Genomic DNA, 21186 nt, shown 5'->3' with positions numbered 1-21186 from the left:
TTAAATCACTTTATAACTTATTTATTTCGACAACAAATTTAACATTAATTCTTTTCTTAGAAAATTACATAACAACCAATGTTTGTGGTGCCTTAAACACAATTTGTTATATGATTCCAAATGTGTTTAAGTCGCAACAATGTACTTATCAGTTTTGTACATTTCATATGCAAATTCCTCGCGGTGATTAGGATCGAATTCCAAACCTATATACTCAATTTCCAATTGAAAGGGGCCATCCATATTATTTTTTGCCCCTACTGAGAATCCAAAATGAGTTACACGATCTAAACGAATTGGTCCTTGCCTGTCTTGTATTCGGCCTTTCGATGAGAGGAAGAATTTTGAAAATGGGATCTGCATAAAATTTAATTAATCTGCAAATCTAATCTTTATACATATTAGCATTGTACCTTAACTAATTGCCAATGAGGCCCACCTCGAGTAAAAAGCACATAGTGATATACGTCATTCCATTGTATATCAAAATAACCTTCCGTGTGAAGATTAATAAGATAGCTACGACCATCTCCACGTATTTTCATTACGAGAGTATTGTATTGAGTCCAGTCATATGTTGATTCACGTTTGAAAGACCGCTGCAGGAAAATATATATATGGATTAATAACATAAGTTGATTACTGAAATATCAAAAAATTAGTATTACAAGTTTTTATATTTGGTTAAAAAACTAGAATTATATACACTTTTTAAAACAAAAAAAGTATACATATGTATATTGGATATATGTAAATAATGTAATTGATATTTATTTGCTTATTTTTTCTTACCCGCACGCGTTTTGTTCGGATATTAGCATAGCCGGTTCGCTTTACAATACCATCTCTTACATGTTCAGAATTTACATTACCATGAAACAACCCAGCGCCTCCCGAGCTCATTTCTAGCTTTGCTGTACTTTTGCCTTCCCGGTGATCAGCATCCGTTGTCACGATCCAATTATCGAAAGCACTTTCATTTTTAAAATTGAAAACCACATCCGTTTCACCAGGACGATAAACAAGTATTGGGTCGCAATCTAATTTTTCTTTCATTTCATCTTTCCATAGTTGTATCTCTTTTTTTAGTTCGCGAAAACCTTCTACAATTAGATCCTTTCTGGAAGGCAGTGTTACATTACTTGTATAACCCGATTTCTTCTCTTTTTCCCAAAACGTTTTACGGATAGCGGTAGTGTGTATGAAACATGGAACAATAACTTCGGGAATTTGAAGTACACCACTGGTACCTCGACTTATATACGATCTAAGGACATTCATTTTTTATCCCTAGTTTGGCAATTTCTAATAACACTTAACTCCTAAAATCAGCTTATGATAAATTTTGTCACGTCAAAATCAGCTGTTACCTAGTAATAAACATTGACATTTCATTGTAAAAATGGATACGAAATAAAATCAAAACAAAGCAAGGAAAAGATTTGATATCGGATGATCAAAGTGCAGTAGAGAAAATATAAACCTAAGTAGCCGAAAAATATAAAAAATGTCTTTAGACGATGTTGAAAAGTGTGTTGCACCAGGACAAAGTGGTCAATGGAACTCACTGTATGTACTTTTAGGCGTAATTTTAATGCCAGTTGCTTTGCCCTTTGTCCTTATGGAATGTTTTTATCGACTCCGAGTTAAAAGGTATCGCAATGAATTAGCTGAAAAGGTATGTATGTTTTTAAAACCAGTTACGTATTATTGCAAATATGTATATTAATATATATGAATAATCCTTATAGGTTGTGTTGATAACTGGTGCCAGCTCTGGTTTGGGAGAATCTTTGGCACATGCATTTTACAAATCCGGATGTAAATTAATTCTAGCAGCTAGGCGAATTACAGAACTGGAACGAGTAAAAAAGGACTTATTAGGCTTAGATGTGGTAAATAATTTCCTTCATTATATGATTTAAGTGTAAACTTTTAATTTACTGTAATCTATAATAAAAGGGCACCGTTACATTTCCACCGGTTATCTTGCCTTTAGATTTGGCAGAATTAAAAGATATTCCCACATTTGCACAAAAAGCACTAGAAGTTCATAACCAAATTGATATACTAGTTAACAATGGCGGTATAAGCGTTCGAGCTACAGCTATTTCCTCTGCTGTGGATATTGATTTGAAATTGATGGTCGTCAATTACTTCGGCTCAGTGGCTTTGACTAAAGGTAACTCAATCCACAGTTAAATATTTTGGTTTGTACGATATTTTAAATTAAAAAAACAGCTTTATTACCATCGATGTTAAAGCGGAAAAGTGGGCATATTTGTTTCATAAGTTCAGTACAAGGTAAATTTGCCCTGCCTTATCGCTCGGCGTACTCTGCTTCCAAACATGCCTTGCAAGCGTTTTCGGATTCGTTACGTTCAGAAGTAGCTAACAAGGGAGTACATGTGACATGTATAAGTCCAGGGTATATACGCACACAGCTGTCTATGAATGCACTTACAAGTAAGGGAGAAACTTATGGAAGTGAGTAAACCAAGTAAATTATTATTAATATAAAGTGTTAATTAAATTTTTTGGTAGAAATGGATAAAACAACGAATTCAGGAATGCGGCCAGAAAAAGTAGCTAATCGTATTTTAAACGCAATTGTATGCAAAGAAAAAGATGTAATAATCTCCGATTTACAAGCGAAATTCGCATATTACGTTCGATCCATATGTCCATCGTTTTACTTCTGGATAATTGAAAAACGTGCAAGGAGACTGGAAAAGGAGGAAGCTGCTGAGCAAAAGAAAGTAAAATGAGCAGCATATTCTGAAACTATTTGTCGGGTAAAATTACACTACAGAAAAGAGGGGCAAACTACATACATATATGTATATGCATATGTATGACGGAAGAATAAATAAGAGTAATTTATGATTATATGTAAAATACATTTTACAATATAAAATACAACAGCTTCACTAAACACAATTCAACACTTTTTTAATTAAACATTTTAATTATAGGTTTATATGTACATATATACATGAATCAGTTTACAATTTGAAAAGCTTAATTTTTCTTAAATAACTTTATAAAATAATTACCACATAAAATTGGTATTCAAGTCCTTGAATTGAATAATATAGTATATATGAATATAAAATATTTTTCTTATGGAAGTGAAAGCTTACCAATTTACCGTACTCTAGCTCTAATTGCTTGTAGTAAATTTCAAACCCTTATTATATAGTATTTTGCTAAATTTATAAGGCGCTGTAGCCTAGGCAGCTAACAAAGGTTTATATTAAAGTTTTGAGTTGGCCATAATAATTTCCACTTATAGTTTATGGCGTTCTATGTGTTCTTTGTTCCTTTTCTGAGTATTTTAAACGTATTTTTGTTTAAAATGTAGCTCAAAGCTGCGGCTACAGTAGTAGCTCCGGTTAAATACCATAGTCCAAGCAACGCGGGGTGGTCTGCAATAAAGTTTAATTTTATTAAAGTAAAATTAAACATGTATGAGCATACAAATCTTACCGATATAGTTCCATATAGGAGCTCCCAAACTTATACCAATTGCCGCTAATTGTACACCAGTATTGATTTTGCTAATAAGTGTAGGCTCTAATTGCGCTGTCACATATGTCGCATCAAAATAACGAGTAAATGTTTTCTATATGATAAAAAAGGTTTTAAGTAAATACTATGAATACATGTGCGTACATATTTTTATTCAATATACTAAACTAACCGGTGGTGGTAAGCTAATGTAGCGGATGACAAAACCTGCTGCAAGTAAGAAGACATCTCGAAATAGAACAGTGCCTGCTAACCACCAAGGTAATAACTTTCCAAGTCCCATTGAAATAACTAACGATCCAATTAGTAGTTTATCTGCCATTGGATCTAGGAACGAACCTGCTTTACTTGCTTGATTAGGCCACCTTCTCGCTATTTGACCATCTAACTTCAAAATTGAAGTTCATTCAACATTTAATATATTACTAATTTCTTTTAAATTTCATTATACACACTTACCAAATCTGTTATGCCCGCTACTAAAAGTAAGCCCATTGCTAGTCTGTATTCCTGTTGCACTATAACGTATCCAATGTAAGGTGACAAAATTGCTCTCCCCACTGTTAACATATTTGGTATGGTTAGCACATTTTCACGTTCAATAACCTCCTCCATTCTTTCCCGTACTCGCTCCTGTACTTTGTGAATATCTTCCACGAACACATTTTTACGTTCTATAAAAATTTCTCGTTTTTTTTCTATTACATCTTGAAGTAAATGACGGCCTTGTAACGTTCGCAAATGCAAAGACTTTTTTTTTGAATCGGCATACTGACGAAGTCTCGCTATATCCCAGTTCCGATGTTGGTTGAAGTCAAGAAAGGAGATGCGTATGAATCCTGTCGCTGCGGCGTATCGATTTAAACAGTTAACACCATTTGCGGGCGGCCCAGCTGTACTTAAACCTATTACTAAATCCGTAAGGTTTTTACTTAGGCCATTGCGGGTGCATTGCACCTGCCGGAATATTGTTGCTGGTAGCATTTTGCAAATCAGTGGATTATTCGTACGTTAAATTGGCAAAGGTGTGAAGAATTTGTACATATATCCTAATTATACATAGACCTAGAAAATGATAAATGTAGATAAAATTCGACACAATACAAAATGTTATGATGCGCCAGGCATAAGTCCTGACCTAAAATACCATGCTTCCCCTTTGTACACTCACCATTATTTAATATTACTCCATTCTACTTCATGTTTTTTTTACAAAATTCCATAATTTGTTTGAAATACAAAATTTAGTTGCTGGTAAAAAAAACAAAAAAAAGTCAAAATTGATAAAATTAGACAACACAAAAATCTGCCAATGTGATTTGGATAATTTTATTTTTCCTACTCCAAATTTTCGCGATATTTGCGTAATTGGACATTTTCTTTTGAAAATAACACAGGGTTGCATGGGTAGATATTCTTTTATTATGTATTAAAGAAATCTTTTCTAGCATGAATAAAGGAAAATTTGAAGCAACGGCTCTTTGAGTATTGAATCCTTTAGAAATGTTTTAATGGCTGATTTATAAACAACTTTCCCCGCTTTATTTGACAATTTATTCTTTAACGTTGAAGCGAAGCAAACGCAGTACGTGTTATATATTAGTGGCTTTGCTTCGAAGACTTTTTATGTGAACAAACTCAGACAAAAGCATACATTGAACACACGTGTCAAACGAAGCCAAGCAAACCAAAAGAATATTTTCTTATCTATCTACTTATGTGCATAATCAGAAAAGGAGTTTTTTGTCTCCCAAACGGTTTTAATACATTGTATATATTTAAATCATGCTCGGGAATTTGATATCTATTTTTTGTATGTTAGGGGTAGTTTCCAGCTCTCAAGAAATGTAAAAACTTCATATAAAAAACGCTTAAGAAATGGTCAAGAAAATTTACCGGGGGAAAGCAAATATGCATAATATAATAATGTGTTAGAAAAGGGTGAGAAGGACAAGATTTGGTAATAAAAATATTTTTGTTCCCCGCGCGCACGAAACACGAATTCGAGAATGTGATATGAAATAACATGCAAAAAAATTCGACTCAAGTTATCGAACTCGTATTGCTCGTGCGAACGGAATGAGTGAAACCGAAAGAGAATTTGCCATTATTGGGCCAGAGAATGTAAAGACAAGGTGAATCTAAAGTAAAGATGAATTTCGTACTTCAATTTTATAAAGTGTTCGACATCGAACCTGCACCTTCTCTCTGTCTTTACATTCTCTGATTGGGCGACCAACAAACTACACCTTTTGAAATAGGCTAGTGCAGAAGTCTTTGAATATGATAAAAAAGAAAGAATTTCATAATTGGCTGAAACCCATGGGAATCGCTAAGTTGGAATGTAACCGAGCATTTCATACTCTTGTAATTTGCAAGGATTAAAACGGGGAGATACTTTCAGGTGTAAGATAAAAACAAAGCTCTAGGCCAAGAATTATTTATCATTAAAAAATTCATTTCGCCTACATATTTTTTTTCATATCACATTTTCAAAGTGAAAAAACTCGTTTTTAATTGTTTATTTGTACAAACGTTATTGCAACTCACTGCATATTTAATTTTTCAAAATCAATATATTTTTTGCTTATAAATTTAAATAAATACAACTTTCGCAATCACAATTTTGTAACCATACCCTTAATTGATCATATTATCAATGGATAAATGTATTTATTTAAAAAAGATCCAAATATTTTCACGCAACATTATTGTATTTATTTTACTAAAATGTCATCACCAAAAATTAATGAATTAAATTGGTTTCACGAATTAAAGCGTTTAGCCTTCATTTTTGGTCTAGACCAACTCCATTCATGTTCAGCGCTAAACCATTAATATAATAATATTTATTAGTATAACGGAAATTATTATGTGTAATGTAATATGTATAATTTCAATATCGGCAAAATACATCCTATAATATACGTCCAGTTAATTTTGTTTAGATATCCTACAACATATTGCATATCAATTTTTTTTTGTTTCAGATGATCCGGTAACGAGTTAAATCTTCCGCTTTTTTCAAGGCGCTTCTGCGCTAATTTATTCATATTTTTCATTGACAATTTTTTCTAATACTAATATGCCTCATGTCGCCGAAAAAATAAACAAATGTATATCCTTTTTCCCTTGCCTTTAAATCCTTACCCCCCCTTAACAGTAATACTCGTAGGGCATCTACTCTGAGTTGAATTAAGGTATTAACTTATCATCACAAATATTTAAGGAGTAAAGTCAACCGAATGTTTGAAAATTCCGATATTAATTATATGGGGACTAGAGCAAGTATTCATCTGATTTTATCAATTTGAAGTACACGTTTTTCAATTTCATTAAGATAACTCACATATTGACCGATATATCCGGTATAAAATCTGCCGGAAGTACGAAAAACTTTTCATTGGGTATATGGGGACAACGGAAATTATTGATCCATTTTTATTATCTATTATCCGAAAAGGATTATCTTCTAATCTCTATAATTTATCTCCAAAATTGACCGATATTTTCAATAAAAGATTCGCATTAGTACTTGGCCCGCATATTCGGTATGGGCTTGGTCCGATTGGACAATTTTTTAACATAAGACTGTAACCTACTGTACTATTCGTTCATAGATTTATGCTTGCTATGTTTATTGGAAAATGAAAGAATCCGATTAAATTTTATGTTGCATTGAAAGAGACGTAGGCGTGCTTGCGTTTTGATTTCGCTCATTCCCAGACTGTAACCTACTGAGACTGGGTTCTAATCCAACTTCATCCATTTTCCCACTGTCGGTAGGGGCTCTTAAAGGATTTGTCCTTTGGTTATTTGGCTATTGACGTTTTTGTACATTACCTATTAAAGGGCAATTTTTAATCGTTTGGTAAGGTATTTTTTACATTCGTGTGAGAAACAAAAATCGAATTGCGGCAGGCCAAAAGGACCAAAACTTGAGATAAAATTCAACTTTTGTTTGTTTACATGTCGCCATTTTTTGTTTGAATAGTTCAACGAAAAATTTTATTTCCAAGTGTCATCCAGGGGAAAGGCCGAAATCACTGCAACAGTGGAGGACTTTATTTTATTAGCGGCGTCAAAAAGTATACTGTGTATTCTTGAAACATGCATAAATATGCCCTGAAATTTTCAAAATAATCAATATAATCATTTTTTTTTTAATTCACCAAAATTCTCGTTGTCACTCTAGGTGTGCCCCTTAACTCAAAATATGGTTTTTTCCTAAATATTTTAAATAAAGAAAAATATAGTGTATTTGGGACATAACAAGGTAAATTTACACCAAATTTCCTCGAATCATTTTCACTTTAGCAAAATTATAGATATTTTAATTACCTACAAGATAAACTGTTGTTAACCCTTGAAGATTCAACTACGCCCCTCTCTTCAGATTAAAGAAAGTAAATTATTTTACCTTTATACATACATACTTATGTATATCTGTTTTATAGGATTTAAATTTAAGCAAAATATTTGACGTTGCAGTAAAGAGCTGAGCTATACAAACAACACCACATATAAAGTAGGAACTCGAACAGCTATTTAATTAATTATTAAATTAATTCATACCTTTCCAATAGTCTAACAACGCTGAATCAGACCGAGTGGATATTCAAAGCTCTAACCGTTTGCCTGCAACAATTTACGTACATCATTATATCATCCATAATTGGAACTATTTATTATTCAATCAACCAATTCATTGCGATTTCTATGACAATACATACTAGCATTTGTATAATTTGAATAGCTATGAACAATAGTTAATAATTACTGCTGAGCAAAGGCTGGCAAATTTTCGTCAACGCAGTCGTTTTGGATTACTCGCATTATAGATACGAATAGCAGTAACAATCGCAAGCGTTTCATTACTCTAATAAAACAATATAAGATATTTAGAATTAAATCATGATAGCATACATTGTTAATGAATGAATTAATCGTGTCTCTCTATTTCGTAATGGTCGTTACTCATAAATCCTTACACAATTTTATAAAGCATAAGTATTTAAATTTCCGTAAGGTGCAACGGAACAAAATATATGTTATTCTAGACAGAGAAATTCAAATCATGCAATATGCATTTTAACATATTTTATGCTTTACAATCTAAAATTTTAAACATTTTAATACTTAAAGGTAAATTTACATATGCATATGTATTTTAGAAGATACATAGTAATTTGTAACTGTTTATTTCCATATTAAATACTAATATTCCGGAGACCAATCTGGGCACCGATTTTGAGAGGCTACGTCATTAAGGTATAATGTTACTTTTTTGAGGAATTGGAGAATATTGTACAAATTTCGCAAATTCGGAAAGTACATTATGTAAATGCTTACATACATATGTTTGTTAAATAAGTAAGAAATATGTAGTTATACCGAAATTATTTTGCAACATAACACGTAATTTTAATTATACTCGTATATGGAAAAGATTAGTGTATCAAATTATTTTATAATTTATTAGAAAATACATAAGTATCATGGAGCTGGACGGAGAACTTTTCCAGTCAGGAAACTAATCAATATTATTTGTAAATAATGAATATAGATCTGAAAATAATCCGAATTACATAAAATTTTCTGATGAAAACTATTTTACGTGAGGTGAATCAAGCCCAGAATATTTTTGTTTTTCTATTATACATACATACATATTTGTTCTGTTATTATGTTTTTCGAAATATGGTATGTTTTTTTATATTTTATATTTTATTTATTGCTGCTTTGGAAAATTAATATATACATATGTATCTACAATAAATTTTGGTAGTTATTTCCTTAAAATGTAATACCACAGTTGCAGAGTAAGTTTCAAATGAATGTCGAAAAATCCATAAACACAAATGCATGTTTCGTCATTAGCATTTATGCGATTTCAAGAATTATTGCACTTTTTCGTTTGTTTATTAGCGGTCATTCGTACTCCATAAGTAACAACTTTATGTTTACTTATTAGATACAATATTTGAGGTACATTCGTATATACTTTTGTGAATTAAAATCTCTGTCTTATAAGTGCGATGATAAAATATTCTTCAATGTGTGTATATTTTTAATTTTTGTTGCTCTTTAATTCACATACGAGTTACATTAAAATATTTTTATGAGTGAGAAATGGATATTGTATGACGAATAAAATATGTACATGTTTATATTATATGCCTTTGAACTAGTTTTTGTTTACATACAAATTTAGCATTGATTAATGACATATTAAAAACAAATTGTTAACAGAGTTAATTGCTAAAATTATTCAATGTAACTTCAACAACAACTACGCGGACCCTACTTCTTTTTAGGAAACAATTGTTTGGCCCACAATGTCCTACAAAGTTTTTTGTTGTTTTTCTCGTGCATTTCATGTTTACATTTTGAATATTTTGTGTTATTAACCAAAGTATATTCAACAAAGTGAAATAAGTATCTGATATTTTATATTCCTTACATTTCGCTTATTTGATATGTACATATGTTGTCATTGATTCAACCCTTACAATTTTGAAATTCAAAAGCAAACACAAGGCAAAACGAAAAACATAATTTTTTAAGTAAATAAAAGAAAACGCTGAGTACTTGCTGCTTGTACCCAACAACAACTCATGGAAGCAACTTACCAATGTTTTCTGCTCCAACTGAAATGAAAGAATGACCTCTTTAAATTAAGACAACTAAGACCCGATGCAGTAACTTCATTAAAATTACTTACCACTCTTGAAGGAAACAAGTAAAATAGCCTCATCTTTTCTTAAAAAGAAATTTTACGCTTTTACCATACCTCAACTTGTTTGCGCTATAATCTTCCGCTAGTTGGAAGCTATACGAGGTGTGTTCAAAAAGTATCGCGAAGAAAGTTTTCACAGTTTTCTTCGATTGCAGGGGCGTGGTGCGTCATGAGTTCTTGCCACAGGGAAGAACGGTCAATAAGGAATATTACCTGCAAGTTATGCGCAATTTGCGCGAAGCAATCTGCCAGAAACGCCCGGATTTGTGAAAGAACAAAATTTGGCTTTTTCACCACGATAACGCCCCTGCTCACACATCGTTGGTTGTTGGCGACTTTTTGGCCAAAAACAACACACTAATGATGCCGCAGCCACCGTATTCCCCAGATCTGGCCCCCTGTGACTTTTTCTTGTTCCCTAAACTGAAGAGGCCCATGAAAGGACGACGTTACGCTTCTCTTGACGAGATAAAGACGGCATCGAAGGAGGAGCTGAAGAAGATAAAAAAAATGATTTTTTGAAGTGCTTCGAAGATTGGAAAAACCGTTGGCACAAGTGTATAATATGTCATGGGGATTACTTTGAAGGGGACAAAATAGATATTCATGAATAAATAAATAATTTTTGAAAAAACACAAAATTCGCGATACTTTTTGAACACACCTCGTACATGCCACGCAGGATGCTATTTCTATTACATTTGTACATATGTATATGTACATATGTATGAATGTAAAGCAAGTGGCTTCATATTTTTCAAGATCAAAACAAAAGAGCAAAATACGTCTTAATATAAACAAATACATGATTTGTTTCAATTTTATTGTCAAAAAAGCGTAGGTCAAATACCACACTTATGTATTTCCCTTTGTTGAATACACTTTGTGATAACAATCTATTCGAATTCAGTTATCGCTCAAAAACATATTTTCATTGGCTGGACGTTCGAACCATTTATTTTTGAATCATAAAAACAGAATAAAACGAATGATTTTTATATTATGAGCTAAAACGCTTCTGACAATCTTTTGTATTTGGGCTATAGATACAATCTTATATAATTGAATCCTTATAAAATAATAAAAAAAACATCGCCTTCAAAGCCAAAATCGAAATATGGGCGTACAATGAATTGTTTAGCCCACAGCCTTACAGGTTCCCGGTACAGATCTAAAGTATGAAACTTATCATACTACTTTCTAAGAAAATAAGAACAGTGAGGAAAATGCTCCTCCTTGGAATATGCATTGTGAGAATGCACATTAGAAATATTCCGGTATTTCATGCATACTTAGAAGTTTGTTTGGGATCATTAACGTGTTGGATTTTCGCTTTATGTGCATTTCCTCTTCAGCGTATGACAGCATAATGTCAGTTGGGCAAACTTCGTTTCGTATAAATACACCAAATTAGTTTGCTGCCTTCCTCAAACGACATTTTTTTGAGCGGACTGGACATTCGACCTAGACTTACAAGCATTGTTTTTTTGAGATTCACTACGTGTACACATATTATTATAAGCGATATTGGTGCTCCTTTGATACTTACTATCAACTATATTTGTCACATTATCATACCTTGAACAGAGTATATTAGTTGATTTGCCTATAAAGTATACATACTTATATGTACATACATATGTGTGTTTATAATTGATCAGCGATACGAGCCCGGTTAATTTAGTCATGTCCATCTGTATACATGTGAACTAATCGGCTCAGTTCTTGAGATATCGATTAGAATTTTGCACACGTCCTTTTCTCACCAAGACGCTGCACATTTGTTGGAACCGTCGGTATCCCCCCACTATAGCATATAGCTGTCATATAAACTGAACTTCCGGAATCAAGTGCTTGTATGAAAAGGTCTTTTTTCATTTGACAAGTTATCTTATATCTGGAAATTTGTTCAAATCGGATCAATATAACATATAGCTGTCATACAAAATGTCCGATCGAACTCAAGCCCTTGTTGGAAACCAAAGTTAACGTTTTCTCTTATTTTAATACATATTACTCATAATACTATATATTTATATGAGAAATAGTCCAAAACTCCTGCAAACTCTTTGCTCATGAATGTATATGTATCAAAGAAGATTTAATATATAATAATAATGATAATATAAATATAACAACGATGATATTTTTTAATAGAAAAGAAGGTGTCCATATTCCGCGTTTACTCCAATTACAAATTCTTATTGAAATGCGTAAAAAATATGGAAGAATAATAATTTTCTACTTTTTTAACTTTACATTTACAGCCTATACATACTTATTTGTGGCTTAATTTTTGGCGGTTACTGTATAACTGAATAATTTTTAACAAATACCACATGCTGCATCGATGGAAATTTGTTAAACACATTAGTATTCAGAGCCTTTTTATATTAGTATATTTATAGTTGTACTGAAACAAATAACTGTATAATATGTGGTATTTAAGAGGTCATAGTTCCACATTTGAGGTAAAAGTATCCATTAGTATGGCGGTGTTATTTGCAGGAGCATTGCAATTCGTGGCCGACATCCATTCAAAGTCTTTTACTGTTGCCTATTTAAAAAAGAAACGAAATACATCATTACTAAGAAAGTATGTATTTTTAAACAAAGTTTAATTTACTTTATGCATTGAGTACACCGCAACTACCACCAGCACATGCATAATATTATGGGAATTTAAATAGAAATCCACAACGCCAGGAAACCACTTCTCCGGTATACGCAAAGCGCCTATAGCACCACCCAATATAGACACACCATCCTATTGGACAGAAAACAATGAATGTACTTCAAACACGCAGGCTTATAATAACAAACATCGGGTGAATTCTTTGGATGTGTATAGCTAAATAAACATAAAACGAAATTAATTGGAGTTTCAGGTTAATTTTTGAAAGTTCTCTCATATAGGATAATTAGTGTGAGTGCACTAACTTTTCGTTTTTATATACATATTTTATAAAATATCTACAACTGCGCGGAGAGATAATTACGCAGTAGCATTTGGGAAGAAGATTTTAAAATCCCGTTTTACTTATAACAAAAAAAAAAAACATCGAATAGAGTTACGGATGACGAAATTCGCATAATTTTACAGAAATTTCAGTCAAAAGTTGACTTGAACCACAATATGTATAAAAACTTAATCAGAGCTTTGGATAGTTAGATCCTTGGCCTCCAACAATGCATTGATTTTCGCTTAAAGTTCTAAAAAGGTTGGAATTTTATTTCATTAATATGTACATAAATGTGGTTTAAATATGCATGTATGTAAGAGTATAGTATACCTATAAGAGCGCTTTCAAATTTCAATAAAAAAACAAACTACTCCAACGACGGGAATAAATACAAAAATGCAAAATTAACTAACTAAATTTGCGCCAATTAAAATACAAATAATTAACATTTTTACAATGATTATCACTCACTGCTTCTAACTGGAATTTGGTTAATTTTTGGAATGTTTTGTTAGCATATATAGGTAAGAAAAGTAGAAGCACAGAAACACAATATTTCATATCAGTGACGTAGTAATGAATATAGTTCTTATTGAGACACATAAATTTAATTAACTATACGCTTTTCAACAGTATTCTTTCTTTCTCTATGCTTCTTTTTCTACATCCGACACTCACCTGGAGGTAAACGTGAGAAAGTGCTATCCGGCTTCCTCCAACCCATACATCCATAGTTCGAAATAGTGTCAATATTGAACGCATAGTGAAGGGCAGAGCGAAGCAAAGGCGACGTTGCCAAGGGGAACTTGCCGTTAGTGCCTGGAATTTGTAGATTAAGTGCATATTCAAATGGAGTCACACTTTTCATAAAAATGCAATCTTCACTAAATATAAAATTAAACTATATCCAATTACATATGATATTATATTCCTTATATATACATATGCATCTTAGATGCAGCTAACATGCATACTTACTTTATAAAGACCCCAAAGCGACAGTAAACAGTAGGATAATATGATAAACCATTTCCAAAAAGGACTAAAACAAAACGTGGTTGCTGTGACGAGCGGCAAAGCACCTACAAAAAAGGAAAGGCAAAGAACATAAATGTGCTTCTTTATAAATGTAAAATATTTTTATATTCTTACATGTACATAAATATATTCGTATAAGATTTCGCCTGATAAAAATGTTAGCTTCAAAACTAATGAATTACGAGCAATTTTGCAGTTGCTTGAAAGGCCGATAAATTTCAAGTATGGATCGGACGATCGGATTTCAAGTATGGTTCCTTTAACTTTTTCGGTGTCAACAGAGGTGGGTGAATTATTCACAAGAGCAAGTTTTCGTTGACTTTATGACCTTTACTGAAAGCTTTTTGCCACTAGTATTCGTTTACTAGGATAGGGCTTCCCTAAACACTTTTGCAATATATGAAAAGATTCCGTAGCCGGGATTCCATTGAAACCATAAAATTTTAAAGTGGAAGAGGACATTAAATATATCTATACACGTAAATCAGCGCTAAATCTCTAAGAGAGAAGAGGTGTCTCCAACGATTGCCGAGTAGAGTCTAATCAAACGAGGTACATATCAAATTTCAGCTGACCCTTTTTCCTCTAGTCACGCCTAGGTCTGTACACCGATTGTAGCGAGCTTTCACTGCACCGATTGTTCTTTTGCTCCAAAATCGGTCTCAGTCTAGTCGAATTCCTCTTCTTTATCGCTAAATTACTTTCCTGTAAAAATTCTTTTGAGATATGAGAATAGAAAAAAATCGGTTGGACCAGAACTAGAGAATATGGCAATTTTTCCACAGAATAAATGTTCAACAATGCAATAATAAATATATTAGGGTAATTATTTCACTTTACAAGAAAGGTTAGTACAATTCGCATTGTTCCGATTGTGAGTTTGCAAGGCACTCACTTTGCACAAAGCCTTCGCTTGCCTATCATGTCAGCTGTTTGAAAAACTTCGATTTACCACATCAATTTTGTAGATATTGTTTATGTATGTATCTGTCTGTAACTCTTTTGGAGGATTTACATGTTCGGCGCTCATATGACTTGATCGGAACTCATTAAATTTTTTGCGAGTGCTTTCTTTGTGTGCAACTTCTAGATACAGGTATTTATAGCAATTTTTCGTCACAAAGTCACCTATTAGATTCAAAATATTTGTATATTTTGAAGATAAGAGTATAAGAACAAAACATATAGATTCAATTGTAGCGACGCCCTCTCATAAGCGTACAATAACTACATACATACATATGTACGAGCATACATGTCTTAAAATGTAAATACGTATGAACACACATGTACATATACAAGTATCATATGTATGTGCTCTTAGCGAGTGAAAAGAGGAAATGTACATGTATGTTTTGCCGATAACCTATGTCTGTTTCCGAATTCAATTTTAGTGGGTATTACTTTTGCGATAATTGTACTTTCCAAGCGGCAGTCACGAAAAATGCTCAGCATCAAACCGCACTCAGCATTCGTTACGACAATGTGTCCAGACAAACAGCGGATTTGGCAGGTTTTGCGGTGTTTAGTGTGCTTAGTTTATTTCATTACAGAATTTGCTGGCGCGGCACGAATAATCAACACTGATTACGATTTCAACACAGAAAATGCGCGCGAAATTTTACGACTTTCAAAGGCTGCAGAAATGGTTAATTATATGCAACCTCGGATGGATCCTTGCGATGACTTTTATCGCTATGCCTGTGGTAATTGGCAGGATATAAACCCAGCGCGCTTTTCGGATGGGAAAACTGGCTTATTTAATGAGTTAAAGAACGCCTATAACAGGCGCGTAGTGCGTTGGATGCGTAAACCGAAGCGGACTAGCGAATCGGATATGGATCGCAAAGTAAAGTATTTCTTTGAGTCTTGCATGAATAAAGCAGATTTACGAAAAAATTACCGACAGAAGTTGGTTTCTGTATTAGAAGAATTCGGGGGTATGCCGGCGTTGAAGGGACCTCTTTGGGAGGCTGATAAATTCGATTGGTTGGAAGTGGTTGCAGTTATTCTCCGAAAGTATGGTAAACAGATCATTTTAGGCGCAGATGTATTCGCCGATTTGACCAACAATGAAGTGAATCGTTTATATTTGGGTCAATTAGATAAGTTGGTGACACCACGAGCTGCTGAATATTACGTAGTGTTAGCTGTCGCCAGGCAAATGGAAATGCACACAGTATTGGGAATGAGCATGCAGGTGGCCTCCAAAACAGCGATGGAAATTGTTGATTTTGAAAGGAGACTTGCGGAAGGTAAGATCGATGCAGATAGGGGTTTTGGCATGGAAGATAAAACTCAACTGACTCTACTTGAAGTGATGACCGATAACTATAAACCAACGATAAATTTTACACATTACGTTAATGTATGGCTGGGTTATCCATATGTGCTGCCTGTTTATGTATATGTGGAATCATACATAAACAACTTGCGCAGAGTTATTGAGGAAACACCGAAAGAAATTGTTGCTAATTATATTATGTGGGAGCTTTTACAGGATTTTCGTATGGAAGTAAATGATTCCGACGACAAGCATCGAAACAAATGCGTGGACCGAACCAAACGTTTCTTTGTGAAATACTTGGACCACGTAATATACCAACAATTATTCACCCAAAACCAAAAAATTTTTGCAGAACTACGAATGCTATGGTTTGAATTAAAAAATGCTTTTGGTGAATTATTGAAATCGGAAGTAAACAATTGGATGTCGGTAGTCACACGTGACAAAGCATTGGAGAAATTATCGGCCATGTCCATGGAGATTAATTCATATGAGCAAGAAAATTTCGAGCAACAATACGATGTTTTGGTAATCAGCACTGATAGCTACTTCGATAATGTCGTCAATATTTTAGAGTTACAGGGGCGCAGTTATCGCTTGCGTCTTTTAGAATCTCCAAAACTTGATGTGGGAGAAATTCTTAGCTTCACGCCTGCTTACGCAGCTGAGTACAACAGAGTTCTTATTCCAGTCTCCTTTCTGCAGCCGCATTTTCTTTGGGACCATGCTTACCCATCAACAGTCAAATACTCCACTATGGGCTTTGTTATTGCACATGAAATGGCTCACGGTTTCGATGATATAGCACGTAAATACGACGCCCGAGGCAACCTCAACAACTGGTGGGATCGTACTTCTACCGAAGAGTTTTCCAAACGAAAGGAATGCCTTAGGCAGCAGTACAGCGGATACCGGTATAATAGTCGCAAATTGCCAATAATAAATGCCCAGGATGAAAATATCGCTGACAATGTGGGCCTACGTATTGCTTACAACGCGTTTCAGCACTGGATTAGGCAGCATAGTGATAATTCGACGACAATGCAGCATGAGAGATTGCCAAACATAAATTTGTCGCCGCAACAATTATTCTTCTTGAGCTTAGGCCAAGTTTGGTGTACCGATGTGAATCGCAATTGGCGTGAAATTATAATTGCGACTGATGTGCATCCGCCCGAGGAGGTTCGCGTTATTGGAATGCTCTCGAATTTCGATGAATTCGGAAAGGAATTTGACTGTAAACCAAATGCGCGAATGATCCCGAAGCGAAAATGTGTTGTGTATTGAAAATTTATTGCGGTGTAGGGCATTTATATTCTTGGATTAAATGTATAATAGCTACAAGTATATACGAGTACATGTGTACTATAATAACTATTTTATGTACGAGTTATCTTTGGCTATTATTATTCTAATGACCATGCTTTTACGGAAGTGTTCAAAGCTAACATCGAAACTACAAAGTACAATGTCAAGTACGGCTCTTGTTGATTCTAAAATGTACACTTTCGTTATCGCTTAAGAATGAGTAAAACTTGTGAATATGTGTGCCGAATTGAAGAGATATTTATATATTATATTATAAAAGAGAACATACACTGCAAGTCATCAGATTAGTACACTTCAGGTTCAAATAGTTTTGATTAATTTCTATCAAAATTAAAGAAGTTAGAGTTCTAAAATGATTTACGCTTATTAACAAATAATTTTTTTACTAAATAAAAAAACAATTAGTTTTCACCTTCACTTCATAATTTTTTATAGTTTTATAGGGCTAAGTGACACCTCACATTTTATACTCTTGCAACTCGTAATAATGAAAGCCGTGAAATTGCTTCAAGAGCTGGCTAAATTGTATATTAAACTATTGCATTTGGGGGTAGTATCGATACCATTTTATATACCATTAAGGTGCCACATACTAATAAAATGCTCTCTGGTTTTGATGAAGGTACTTAACATACTATCATTACTAATATACATATGTGACTTTACGTCAGCGGGATTCTCGATAACCGTGATATTGATTATAAGGAGGCTAAGTCAAGTTTTCCCCTATTATATCTATTTAGGTACAAAGGTACTCTGTTATGAGCTAAACACTCTCTCTCATTTTCATTGCATTAACTCACATATTGGCCGATATATGACTTTTTGCGTCACTCGAAAGTTCGAAAGCCTTTATATTAGGAATATGAGGGTTAACCAACAGACATACTATTATCTCCTGATATTTTTTTCTGAATTTCAATTATATATCTCGCACAATGAACGATATTTTCTGTCAAAAGGCAACTAGGGTTCGCATATTCGGTACCTAGGGGTTTGACAACAGCTATGGCCGGATTTTGACTAATTTTAGACCTGAAATGGTTTATCTTAAAGACACTATTGGCGCAAAGCTCTATCCTAATATATTTTCATTCGATTTCATAAATTTTCAGTGTCGGTGCTAAAAAACTTATAAAGTGTCATAACTAAGCACCAGAAGATATAAAATTATGATTTGGCATAGGAAATCACAGTGGCAAGGGGCACCTGTGGGCAAACAAATTGTTTAACAAGTGGAGGTAACCGCGCCCTCTAATAAATTTAATGTACATATCTTCTAAACTACTAAAGCTACAACAACCAAATTTGCTAGGTACAAATCTTATGAGAACTCCTACCGACAGTGTGAAAATTGATGTAATCGGAAGATAACTCCACTCACATTCCATATAATGGTACTGTTTAAAATTACGAATAGCGATATAATTCAAAAACGGATGTATGGGGTTCATAGTTGACTTTCAACCAAAAAGTCAAATGAAATCAGACAAAGTCCTTTCCTGACAATCGTACTTCTGTGTATCAAAAATGGGTTGAAGCTGGTCAATACTCCCTGAGCCCCCATATACCTAATATAAAGATTTTCGAACTTCTGGCCAGCTTATGCTGGATACATCGGCCAATATTTGAGTTATCTCAATAAAATTTACAGAAAATACATAAAATTGGGAGAAAACTTGACCCATCCCACATATAACTAATATCAGGATTTTCGAACATCTGCTTGATTTTACCTTATGTGATTCGTGACCTTATTGAAACCCAGGGAACAGTTTTTTTAGGTTGTGGAATGACAATAGGTAATAGCTAAAATAGGGTTGATACTACCCCAACTACCATATACTACCTGTCGTCACCTAAAAAGCAAAAAACCGTATAAAAAGAAAACCACTTGAGATATTGAAACAAAATTTTCAAATCTGAATTAACATGAAATTATATGTATATTTTAGAAAAATAAAAGAAAAAAGAGTTAAGCAAATTTTATAGTAGGTGTCTTACGTTATTTTGAATTTTCATTTCTGAAACAAAATAACGTATGATCAATCTAAATTTGTATTAAAATTAAAAATTTTAATATTAATACTTTTTTTAATTTTAAATAAAAACAGTTGCAAGTTTTTCATATTTCATATTTCATGTTATTTTTATTTATTAATATGTACATAAGTACTAGAAAAAATTGAAGAATCACCACATCATATTACATATGTATGTGTCACAAATTTTAAGCTTCTGGGATCAAAAATACCCAAGCTATATTAAAAATTCAAAGAAACGTATCATTAAGTGCTTGATTTCGTTAAACAAAATAACGTATCATCACTCATGTATGTAAATACAACAGAGTGCTTGTTTTTTTATATCGAAGTTAGCCTTCATTTATTGTTTATGTTTATTTTTAGTAATTAAGTACAGTGTTCTTTGGTTAGTTTGGGCTACATGGTTGATCGGACGTGGACTACTATATACATATATGTAGCTCTTTGTGAGGCCATAGAAAAGAAGAACCCCTGTGTTCGAACTTATAAATTAACAAAACGCTTTCTGCCAGTTCGGTGGGATATCTGAAGGATTGCCGAAAAAACAGCCCTTGGTCGGATAAAATCAATTACGGTGCGTAGAACCGGCTGTCGTGGGAATTGTCCACCTAATCTTCTTCCATACAGCTTCTGCAGATGGCGTCTGGTAGGATTCCCAGCCTTACTGCGTAGAAGCCAATAGGGCAATGACGGCAGCGTGTGTAAAAATTGTGGCCCAGCGCTGACCAAGCTTCCGCGACGCCCAGCTATTCAGTAATAGTATTCATTCTACCGATAGCGGTTCTACGGTGCCTCTTCTTGCTAGCTCATGTTTCCTGCGATTCCGCTGTGGTCTGCCGCTCATATCATTCTTATCACAAAGACACTCGATGCTATTGATAGCGAGGTTAGGTCTTCGATCAGCTCTGAATTCTCTCAAGTTCAAGGCTGGAATCGCCGCTCTGCTATCTGAGTCGATGGTCACTTCTCTGAAGGAGGCTGCACTCCGGAGTAGTAAATCTTTGACCCATCCGTGAAGAAGCTCACTGTTCCTTTTCTCCAACGGCTTCTTCCCACCCACAACTCCCTCGGTATATGGGTAGAGAAGGAGCCGCCAGAGTTCGGCCTAGCGACTCCATGATCCAAGTGATCACAGCCGTGCTTTTTTAGGAATTCAGCAGTCTATGCTTTAACAAAGTTTAACAATAACTAAGAAGAAATGGCAACATCTGCAGGACCTAAAAGCTCTAATTCCAGCAGACTGGTATTACTTTT

The 21186-nt window shown here is 33.8% G+C and overlaps 5 protein-coding genes across 8 annotated transcripts in view; 2 read left to right on the top strand and 3 right to left on the bottom strand.

The window, feature by feature from the left end:
* Positions 1-5: 5 nt before the first annotated feature.
* On the bottom strand, positions 6-1397 carry LOC105232598 (complex I intermediate-associated protein 30, mitochondrial). The gene is made up of 3 exons (XM_029553015.2): positions 793-1397; positions 414-599; positions 6-357 (listed from the first exon to the last, which is right to left on the bottom strand). Exons 1-3 carry the CDS (start codon positions 1279-1281, stop codon positions 127-129), a joined length of 906 nt encoding a protein of 301 aa, XP_029408875.1. The 5' UTR covers positions 1282-1397; the 3' UTR covers positions 6-126.
* On the top strand, positions 1367-2940 carry LOC105232597 (dehydrogenase/reductase SDR family protein 7-like). Its single transcript, XM_011214336.4, has 5 exons — positions 1367-1678; positions 1752-1895; positions 1963-2182; positions 2242-2487; positions 2545-2940. The coding sequence occupies exons 1-5, from the start codon at positions 1508-1510 to the stop codon at positions 2766-2768; spliced, it is 1005 nt and encodes a 334-aa protein (XP_011212638.2). The 5' UTR covers positions 1367-1507; the 3' UTR covers positions 2769-2940.
* LOC105232596 (probable cardiolipin synthase (CMP-forming)) lies at positions 2927-4896 on the bottom strand. Its single transcript, XM_011214335.4, has 5 exons — positions 4703-4896; positions 3991-4596; positions 3704-3919; positions 3490-3625; positions 2927-3428 (listed from the first exon to the last, which is right to left on the bottom strand). The coding sequence occupies exons 2-5, from the start codon at positions 4513-4515 to the stop codon at positions 3307-3309; spliced, it is 999 nt and encodes a 332-aa protein (XP_011212637.1). The 5' UTR covers positions 4516-4596; positions 4703-4896; the 3' UTR covers positions 2927-3306.
* LOC105232592 (uncharacterized) overlaps positions 4788-21186 on the bottom strand; it is a 38876-nt gene continuing 22477 nt past the window's right edge. For 2 of the 4 annotated variants that reach the window (XM_011214320.4, XM_011214319.3), the window contains 5 exons: positions 14212-14315; positions 13912-14052; positions 13705-13713; positions 12897-13037; positions 4788-12827 (listed from right to left, as the gene is read on the bottom strand). In XM_011214320.4, the coding sequence (XP_011212622.2) occupies positions 12723-12827; positions 12897-13037; positions 13705-13713; positions 13912-14052; positions 14212-14315 (500 nt within the window). In that variant the 3' untranslated portion in view covers positions 4788-12722. Of the gene's footprint in view, positions 12828-12896; positions 13122-13704; positions 13714-13911; positions 14053-14211; positions 14316-21186 lie in introns of those variants that run through there. The other 2 variants (XM_019992525.3, XM_019992526.3) reach the window with 2 other exon arrangements.
* Positions 15277-20254, top strand: LOC105232588 (neprilysin-4). Its single transcript, XM_011214314.4, has one exon. The coding sequence runs from the start codon at positions 15716-15718 to the stop codon at positions 17843-17845; it is 2130 nt and encodes a 709-aa protein (XP_011212616.1). The 5' UTR covers positions 15277-15715; the 3' UTR covers positions 17846-20254.

Source organism: Bactrocera dorsalis, unplaced genomic scaffold (assembly GCF_023373825.1).
Source record: "Bactrocera dorsalis isolate Fly_Bdor unplaced genomic scaffold, ASM2337382v1 BdCtg010, whole genome shotgun sequence".
In the NCBI taxonomy this organism is placed as follows: Eukaryota; Metazoa; Arthropoda; class Insecta; order Diptera; family Tephritidae; genus Bactrocera; species Bactrocera dorsalis.
The sequence above is the reverse complement of the archived record's forward strand: the minus strand, read 5'-3'. Positions and strand labels throughout refer to the sequence as shown.

Excerpts from the sequence above, each read along its gene's own strand:
- LOC105232596 (XM_011214335.4), bottom strand. The coding sequence starts at position 4,515 with ATGCTACCAGCAACAATATTCCGGCAGGTGCAATGCACCCGCAATGGC. Across the intron at positions 3,626-3,703 it reads ACATTAGCTTACCACCACCG|AAAACATTTACTCGTTATTT; the intron begins GTTAGTTTAGTA and ends TTTATCATATAG. Across the intron at positions 3,429-3,489 it reads TCCTATATGGAACTATATCG|ACCACCCCGCGTTGCTTGGA; the intron begins GTAAGATTTGTA and ends ACTTTATTGCAG.
- LOC105232598 (XM_029553015.2), bottom strand. The coding sequence starts at position 1,281 with ATGAATGTCCTTAGATCGTATATAAGTCGAGGTACCAGTGGTGTACTT. Across the intron at positions 600-792 it reads TCCGAACAAAACGCGTGCGG|CGGTCTTTCAAACGTGAATC; the intron begins GTAAGAAAAAAT and ends ATTTTCCTGCAG. Across the intron at positions 358-413 it reads CTCATTGGCAATTAGTTAAG|ATCCCATTTTCAAAATTCTT; the intron begins GTACAATGCTAA and ends AATTTTATGCAG.
- LOC105232588 (XM_011214314.4), top strand. The coding sequence starts at position 15,716 with ATGCTCAGCATCAAACCGCACTCAGCATTCGTTACGACAATGTGTCCA.
- LOC105232597 (XM_011214336.4), top strand. The coding sequence starts at position 1,508 with ATGTCTTTAGACGATGTTGAAAAGTGTGTTGCACCAGGACAAAGTGGT. Across the intron at positions 1,679-1,751 it reads GCAATGAATTAGCTGAAAAG|GTTGTGTTGATAACTGGTGC; the intron begins GTATGTATGTTT and ends TAATCCTTATAG. Across the intron at positions 1,896-1,962 it reads ACTTATTAGGCTTAGATGTG|GGCACCGTTACATTTCCACC; the intron begins GTAAATAATTTC and ends CTATAATAAAAG.